Consider the following 9,144-nt stretch of genomic DNA (forward strand, 5'->3'; position numbering starts at 1 on the left):
GCTAGTGCGTAAACTGGTAAAATGTGTTGAAAATTTTTGGCAAGTTTAAGTTTACGTATTCTATGGCCAGTATACACGTCAGAGAATTTTCAGAGCAACGCTGTTTGTGAGAGGCCCAATGTGGAAGCAACCCAAAGCCCCATCAACAGTAGAAAGTTTATATGGTTGAATACTTTACAGCACTGAAACAGAAAAGTCCAGCTGCATGCAAGGGCGTAAGTGATGAAAAACTACACCAAAAATACGCTAACGGACATAAATACAATTGTGTTTCTTCAGGGTTATATAAAGTTTTCAAAAATGGGCAGAGTTTTAATTTTATAATGTTAACCAAAATTACTATGTGAATAGTTAGGATAAGGTCAGTCCAGGAGGCAGAAGGGGCTGTAATCTGGGCAAAAGAGCACAAGTCAGGCAGCCAGGTGCCTGACAATGTTGCATTTTTTGACCTGGGTAGTGGTTCCACTTCTGCTCACTCTATAGTTATTTGTTGAAGTGTACATATATGCTTTATAGATTTCTGTGAACACTTTATATTTCATAATTTAAAATATTTTAAAACGTGCTCTAAAAGATTATGTCACATAGTGGTTCATAGAATCATTTGGTTTATAATGTGCTATCGTAGACTGTTTCCAAAACTCAGATTATGTTTCAAATTTTTTTCATTCTAATATTGTTTATTGATGCCGTCTCCTGTTTATTTACAATATTATATTTAGTAATACCTAAATTTTGGGGCAGTTTTAGATTTACAAAGCATTGAGCACATGGATCAGGGAGTATTGACCCGACCCCACTCCCATGTCCCCCTATTAGTAGCATCTTAATTCCCATGGTATATTGATGACAATTAATGAACCAATGTCAATATGTTATTGTCTACTAAAGGCTATCATTGGTTCAGATTTCCTCACCTTTTACCCAACGTCCTTTTTTTGTTCCAAGATCTCATGTAAAATATCAAATTACATTTACTTTTCATGTCTCCTTAGGTTTCTCTTGGCTGTAACAGATTCTCAGACTTTCCTTGTTTTTGACCAAAAGTTTGTATAGACACCTGACAATCTGGGGGAATACTTGTCAGGTATATTGTAGGATGCCCGTCTATTGGAATTTGATGCTTTTCTTATGATTATCTTGGGTTTCTCTGTGTTTTTGGAGGAAGATTACGGAGGGAATTTTGTCACATTTTAATCACATCATATCAAGGACATATACTATCAAAGTAATTTATGGCTTTTTTTTTTTTTTTTTGGCCACGCCTCGCAGTTTGTGGGATCTTAGTTCCCCGGCCAGGGATGAAAGCGCGGAGTGCTAACCACTGGACTGCCAGGGAATTCCCAGTTTATGACTCTTGATGTTGACCTGGTTAAAATGGTGTTTGGCAGGGTCCACCTCTATAAAATGACTACCCCTCCCCGAGTCCCATCACCACTTGCCACTCTACACCAGCTTCTCACACCCAGGGAGCACTCTCTTCCTGTAGCAGGGAGTACTATATAATTTATTAACCGGTTCTTTCTTTATTTTTTAAGTAACAGATTCTATTTTATTAATCATTTATATCTTTGTATATGGTTGTTTTCCCTTTCGTTTTTTGAATTGTTTTATCTTTTTTTTCTTTCAAATAATTCTGAGGTATTTTGGTTTAGTTTTTACTAACTACTTGCAGACAACAGAAAAATCAATAGATTTTTAGCTATTATATGGATATTGTAGGTGTTATGTGGATATTCATTTTTAAATAAATATGGTGGTGTTCCCTTTTTTCATTATTGACTTTCAATTTTATTTCATGATTGAAATAATAGATTGATCAAGATGGTACTCAATACGTTGATTCTAAGGAATTTTCATTGAGATTTATTATGTGGTCTTAACAGCGGTAAATTTTTGTAAATGTTTTATATGTGTTGAAAAGCATTTTGCTATGTGGTTGCTGCAGGAAATATAATCAAAGTTTTAAACTTTATTGTTTAAGCTTTTATAACTTTATTAATTTTCTTCTCTCCTCATGTATCAGTATCTGGAAGAATGGCATTTGAAAAAAAAAAAAAAAAACCTCACACCATGATTGCAAATATGTCAGTTTTACCTTATAATTCTCAGTCTTTGTGCTCTGTGTCTCAGTGCTATGTGTCTAGGTGCGTAAAGTGCATCATTGTAATCTTTCCCACGAGTTTTTCTTTTTCATAACTATAAGCTGCCCTTCTTTTACCTTATAAATACATTCGATATTGATTGCTGCTAGACCAGGTTTCTTTTGTTTAATATTTGCTTGGTTTGACTTTCCCACTTCTTTTATTTTCAACCTCTTATTTCTCTGTAAGTTTGGTTTAAAAAATCAAAAGTGCGCAGACAAAGTGGGCTGACCAATGAGAGCAATTACCGTTGACTGGTGCTGATCAAATTATACCTTTGCCCAGGTAGAAAGCCAGAGCCATCAGGACATGGGTCTGCATTTGGAGGCCAGCTGCCCAGAGAACACTGTCTCTCTCTCTGGGTCCTTGAATATCTCCAACTGGATTCAGGATTTTGTTGGTAGAAGGTAGGTCACTTTATTTCTGTAATTTGTGCTTATGAGCAAAAGAGTTATTTTCCTACCAGAAGTTTTAAAAAATGACACTATTTATGCATATAGAGAGAGAGAGCGAGAGAGAGGGCACTATACATTGGGATATCCTTTCCTTGAGTTTTTATTTTTAAACTATTTTCCAACTTGTGAAGTTAAATGTTTTCTTAATATTTTCTTGGTAAAAATCACAAAGATTTTCAGGAAAAAGCACCTCATTTAGTGAACTGCGATCTAATGGGAATGAGAGGGTTTCTAGAACTGGGTAAGGAGTGTGTCAATTGGAAGGGACTTGTAAAATATGTGGGATCAAATTAGAGATTTTGATTAGATATGAGGTTATTAAATTTGGGGTGGTACTGATTGAATTGAGATTGGTGTGGGACATATATAGCCAGCCTTTCACACAGCCTGTTTCATTCAGAGGCTGAATCCTTCAAGGAAACCATTTTCTGGGTCCTGTGTATCATCATTTGGAATTAAGATTTTAGACTGGCAGAAGGCAAGCACTTTTTTGGCCTTTTTTTTCTTTTAAAGCATAAAGATGAAAAGGATGACACTTTATACCAGAAAGCAACTTTTTTTCCCTGGTAAAATTCACATTTACTTATGCATTTAAAGTACAAGCATTGCATGCATATCATTTTCAGATTTCTTCATTGGGGCCATGTATTTCTGCTATTAAAGGGATTAAAACCATTTTACTCTTTCACTTTATAATTGATTGTTAACTGGTGTATGGGATCTATAGATTTTGTTTGCTGATCAGTGTCTAGAAACTTGGTTGAACCCTATATTTCTTTTTTTTTTTTAACATCTTTCTTGGAGTATAATTGCTTTAGAATGGTGTGTTAGTTTCTGCTATAACAAAGTGAATCAATTATACATGTGTGCCCATATCTATTCCCTCTTGCAACTGCCTCCCTCCCACCCTCCCTATCCTGCCCCTCTAGGTGGTCACAGAGCACTGAGCTGATCTCCCTGTGCTATGTGGCTGCTGTCCACTAGCTATCTATTTTACATTTGGGAGCGTATATATGTCCATGCCACTCTCTCACTTTGTCCCAGGTTACCCTTCCCCCTCCCATATCCTCAAGTCCATCCTGTAGTAGGTCTGCATCTTTATTCCCATCTTGCCCCTAGGTGGCAATTTTTTGACAATTTTTTTTTTTTTTAGATTCCATATATATGTGTTAGCATACAGTATTTGTTTTTGTCTTTCTGACTTACTTCACTCTATATGACAGGCTCTAGGTCCGTCCACCTCACTACAAATAACTCAGTTTCATTCCTTTCTATGGCTGAGTAATATTCCATTGTATATATGTGCCACATCTGCTTTATCCATTCATCCTGTTGATGGACACTTTGGTTGCTTCCATGTCCTGGCTATTGTAAATAGAGATGCAATGAACATTTTGGTACATGTCTCTTTTTGAATTATGGTTTTCTCAGGGTATATGCCCAGTAGTGGGATTGCTGGGTCGTATGGTAGTTCTATTTGTAGTTTTTTAAGGAACATCCATACTGTTCTCCATAGTGGCTGTATCAATTTACATTCTCACCAACAGTGCATGAGGTTTCCCTTTTCTCCACACCCTCTCCAGCATTTATTGTTTGTAGATTTTTTGATGATGGCCATTCTGACCGGTGTGAGATGATATCTCAGTGTAGCTTTGATTGGCATTTCTCTAATGATAAACGATGTTGAGCATTCTTTCATGTGTCTGCTGGCAATCTGTATATCTTCTTCAGAGAAATGTCTGTTTAGGTCTTCTGCCCATTTTTGGAGTGGGTTGTTTGTTTTTATAATGTTGAGCTGCATGAGCTGCTTGTAAATTTTGGTGATTAATCCTTTGTCAGTTGCTACATTTGCAAATATTTTCTCCCATTTTGAGTCAACCCTATATTTGTAATAATTTGTCTATCAATGCAAATTAGTGATTAGATTTTAATTAGAATGTTTCAAGTATATACACATTAAGGATAATGCTTGTTAAGGATGTGTCTATTTGTGTTCTGTACTTTTTTCCTGCTTTTGTTTACATAGGCACTCTTTCTATAATGGTAGATTTTCATCTGTGTCCCCTGTTTTATTATAATGTGATATGCTTGTACTTTTCTCTCTTTTCTCTTATGCTTATGTTTTTACACTTTTAATGGTCTACAAATTGCATTTTGGTTTCAGTCATCATTTCTATTGGGTGTTATATTTTCTTTTGTAATTGTTTCAGCTTATATCATTGTTTTCTGTTCCCTAATTTATCTTTTGGGTTAAGCCATCCAATTTCTTGAGTTGAGTGCTTAACTCCTTTCTTTTCAAGCTTGTTTAGTGTCCTTACTGTTCAGTTAGATATTCCTCTTTTTCTGTCTTATGATTTGTCCTAATTCTTTATTTTTAAATTTCAGCTTGATTGCTGTATAATTGACTTTTAAAATTGTAAAATGTTCAGTCAGTTTTGTGGTGATTTGATATACATTGTGAAAGGATTCCCCCCCATCTAGTTAATTAACACATTTCCTTCATATATTTACTTTCTTTGGTAAGAACATTTAAATCCTACTCTTCTGGAAAATTTCAACTATACATCACATTGTTATCAACTATAATCATCATGGTTAACATTAGCTCCTGAGACTTTATTCACTGTGCACCCTTTTACCCTCCCTTCCCTGCCCTCCCCTGCAACCACTTTTCTACTCTGGTTCTGTAAGTTTTACTCTTTTTTTTTTTTTTTAAGTTTCCACATATAAGTGATACCATGCCATATTTGTCTCTCTCTGTCTTACTTAACTGGACATAATACCCTCCAAGACCATCCATATTGTTGCAAATGACAGAATTTCATTCTTTTTATGGCTGAGTAGTATTCCATTGTATCTAGGTACCACATCTTCTGTATCCATTCAACCATCGCTGGACATGTTGGTTGTTTCCATATCTTATCCATTGTGAATGTGGGAGGGCAGATAGCTCCTTGATATTCTGTTTTTACTTCCTTTAGCTATATACCCAGAAGTGAGAATGCAGCATCATATGGTGGATCTATTTACAATTTTTGAGGAACCTCCATACTGTTTTCCATAGTATGGACCATAGCTGCACCAGTTTACATGCCTACCAAAAGAGTGTACTTCTTGCCCTTAAATTCAAACTTTGAGATTAAGATTGCTATACAATTTTCTTTTACTTGATGTTAAATCAGTTTGTTTTGTCATCCACTTATTTTCAATATTTTGTACTTTCTTTAGGTTTGGCTTGGAAACTTCCATGAAGAGACTTTCTGCTACAGTGAGGTGAGAAGCCACCCATACACTCAAGCCTGGGAATCTGGAGAGGTCTCAGGCACTTATATCCTCAACAGAGGAAACTCACAGAGCTGCAGGCTGAGGCAGGACTTGGCTCAGAGAGCCGTCTCCTCTGGGAAATACTGGATTTCCTTTGGCTCCACAATGCTGACAAGAGTGGAGTCCTTCTGGTGGATTGACAAGCCTGGAGAAGATACCACCTCGTTTGTTTAAGAGTTCAAGTCTGAGTTCCTGCCTCTCAGCTATATCAAAACTTCTTTAAAAATAAAGGAAGTATAGGGAAGAGGTTACTCCCCAGCATTCTCAGGTATCCAAAGCATACCTAAGAAGCTGGCAGTCCGTTGCTTATTCTATTGCCGCCATACAGTCTAAGCACTTTGGTAGCCAGAACCCAAGTTGTAAGATTACGATCGTCCACCCAACCATGGAAGAATTTGAAGATTTCCGCAAATATATTGTTTTCATGGAGTCGCAAGGTGCACACCGAGCTGGCCTAGCCAAGGTAATTCCACCTAAAGGATGGAAAGCCAGACAGACGTACAGTGATATCGATGACATCTTAATAGTCGCTCCCCTCCAGCAGGTGACCACTGGGCAGGCAGGTGTGTTTACTCAGCACTGCAAAAAGAAGAAAACCATGACCGTGAGCGAGTATCACCTCTTAACAAACAGTGAAAGACACCAGACTCCATTCTACTCTGATTTTGAGGATCTGGAGCGAAAATATTGGAAAACACGCCCCTATGATTCACCAGTATATGGTGTGGACGTCAGTGGCTCCTTATTCGATAAAAACCCGAAGCACTGGAAACTTGGACACCTGGGAACCATTCAGGACCAGCTGGAACAGGAGTGCGGAGTGGTCATCGAAGGCGTCAACACCCCCTACCTTTACTTCGGCATGTGGAAGACCGCATTCGCCTGGCACACAGAGGACATGGACCTTTACAGCATCAGCTACCTGCACGTAGGGGAGCCCAAGACTTGGTACGCGGTGCCCCCGGAGCACGGCCGGCGCCTGGAATGCCTGGCCAGGGAGGTTTTCCCAGGCAGCTCGCAGGGCTGTGAGGCCTTCCTGCGGCACAAGGTGGCTCTCTTCTCTCCCAAGGTCCTCAAGGACAACGGCATCCCCTTCGGTCGGGTCACTCAGTAGGCTGGAGAGTTCATGGTGACATTTCCCTATGGTTACCACTCTGGCTTCAACTGCGTGGAAGCCATCAATTTTGCCACCCAGCGCTGGATCGATTATGGCAAAGTGGCCTGGGAATAGGGCTCTGACCTTTGGAAAGATCTTCATCAGAATAAGGGAGATTTCAGGTGAGCACCCTTAGGATATTAAAAATGTGTGGTTGGGTGGGGATTCTAAAAGGGACCTATAATTACCCACTGCGAAGGGAGTTGGATGTTAGAATAGTAACATTAAGACTAGAGCTTTGAAAAGTACTGAAATTGTGTGTGTGTGTGTGTGTGTGTGTGTGTGTGTGTGTGTCTTCTATTTTCCTGAAGCAATATGGAATGGAGACTTTGTTTTCTTGGAGCAGCAAGGAAATGGAAGGTGGGGAGGCTTTATCTTCCTTTCTAGCCAGGCTTGGAGATGGAACAATAAGATGAGTGTGGCCATGAAGAGGTGAGGAAGATGGGCCGTGTCCCTGGCATGCACTGTAGAGAAGAAAGGAGACTTGGGGAGGTCTGCATTGTAACCAGACTGTGAGGCCACCTTCCCTGGCCCCTCTCCAGAGCTGCAGAAGCTTTCCTTCCCCATATGGCAGAGAGGGTGACACCCAGGGGAAGCTGACTCTGTCCATTATGAAGTTTTGTCCTTGGTATGGGAAATGCCAGAAAGGCTATTACTCTGGATAGTAGTAAGAATTCTCTATTCAGTTCTCCTTCCCTATCACCTCCCCTGCAGCCTCTTATTTTTCTTTTAATGGTGAAGTAAATAAATGTGATGCTATTGATGTGGTTTTGTGCTATCCCTCCAGCCACAAACTCACTCCATCCATGGACCCCCTCTGTACGCGTATGTGCAAAGTTGAATCTGAAGCGTGATGTGTTTCGTAAAGCAAACTTTTCGGTAGTCACTGCTTTGAGCTTTCCAGCAATTACTTAGAGGGGAGAACTGGACTTAGAGTCAGCAGAAATGGCATTCAAACCTGCGCTTTGCTACTGTCTAGTCGTGGGACCTTCAGCCAAAAAATCATTGATTTTCTCTGAGCCAGAATTACAGTGCGAGAATTTTGTGAAGATACTGGGGATGTAAATGTGACAGGCATGTAAGAGGTGCTCAGTTAATTTGATGTGCATTCATACACTCTCCTGGCCTCTAGGGCCAGCCCAATGCCTAGGACATCTACTCGTATTCTTTCTCTGATGCTCAGTTCTATTGTTGTTTTCCTCACCACACCCCCAGGCTTACACGTTACTTTACTTTTAAAATAGACTTTATTTTTGCAGAGTACTTCGCAACAAAATTAAGTGGAAGATACAGAGGATTCCAACATACTCCTTCCCAGCCTCCTCCACCAGCATCCACACCAGAAAGGAACATTTGTTACAGTCAAAGAACCTGCACTGACACCTCATTATCACCCAGAGTCCTTAGTTTAATTTATTCACTCTTGGCGTTGTACAGTCTATGGGTTTGACCAATGTATAATGACATGTATCTACACTTATAATACCATACAGAATAGATTCATTGCCTAAAATCCTCTGTGCTCTGCCTAATCATCCCCCCTCCCCTGACAACCACTGATCATTTTACTGCTTCCATAGTTTTGTCTTTTCCAGATGACTTCTTTCACGTAGTAATATGCCTTTAAGTTTCCTCCACGTTTAGTGGTTTTATAGCTCATTTCCTTGTATTGGTGAATAATATTCCATTGAATGATGTATGACCCTTTATTTATCCACTCACATGCTGAAGGACATCTTGGTTGCTTCCAATTTTTTCTGCAGTTATGAATCCAGTTACTATAAACATTTGTGTGCAGGTTTTGGTGTGGATGTAAGCTTTCAGCTCATCTGAGTAAATACCAAAGAGTGTGACTGCTGGATTGTATGGTGAGACTATATTTAGTTTTGGAAGAAACTGCCAATTTTTTTTTTTTCGGTACATGGGCCTCTCACGGCTTTGGCCTCTCCCGTTGCGGAGCACAGGCTCCGGACGAGCAGGCTCAGCGGCCATGGCTCACGGGCCCAGCCGCTCCGCGGCATGTGGGTTCTTCCCGGACCAGGGCACGAACCTGTGTCCCCTGCAT

At 39.6% G+C, this 9,144-nt stretch overlaps 1 protein-coding gene across 1 annotated transcript; it reads left to right on the forward strand.

Moving 5' to 3' along the window:
- Positions 1 to 5,789: 5,789 nt before the first annotated feature.
- On the forward strand, positions 5,790 to 7,157 carry LOC149748765 (lysine-specific demethylase 4D-like). The gene has a single exon (XM_089915414.1). The coding sequence runs from the start codon at positions 6,309 to 6,311 to the stop codon at positions 7,035 to 7,037; it is 729 nt and encodes a 242-aa protein (XP_089771540.1). The 5' UTR covers positions 5,790 to 6,308; the 3' UTR covers positions 7,038 to 7,157.
- Positions 7,158 to 9,144: the final 1,987 nt, after the last annotated feature.

Source organism: Delphinapterus leucas, chromosome 7 (genome assembly GCF_059928025.1).
Source record: "Delphinapterus leucas isolate spDelLeu-1000000601 "Yukka" chromosome 7, BTC_Dleu_Yukka2, whole genome shotgun sequence".
Taxonomy (NCBI): Eukaryota; Metazoa; Chordata; class Mammalia; order Artiodactyla; family Monodontidae; genus Delphinapterus; species Delphinapterus leucas.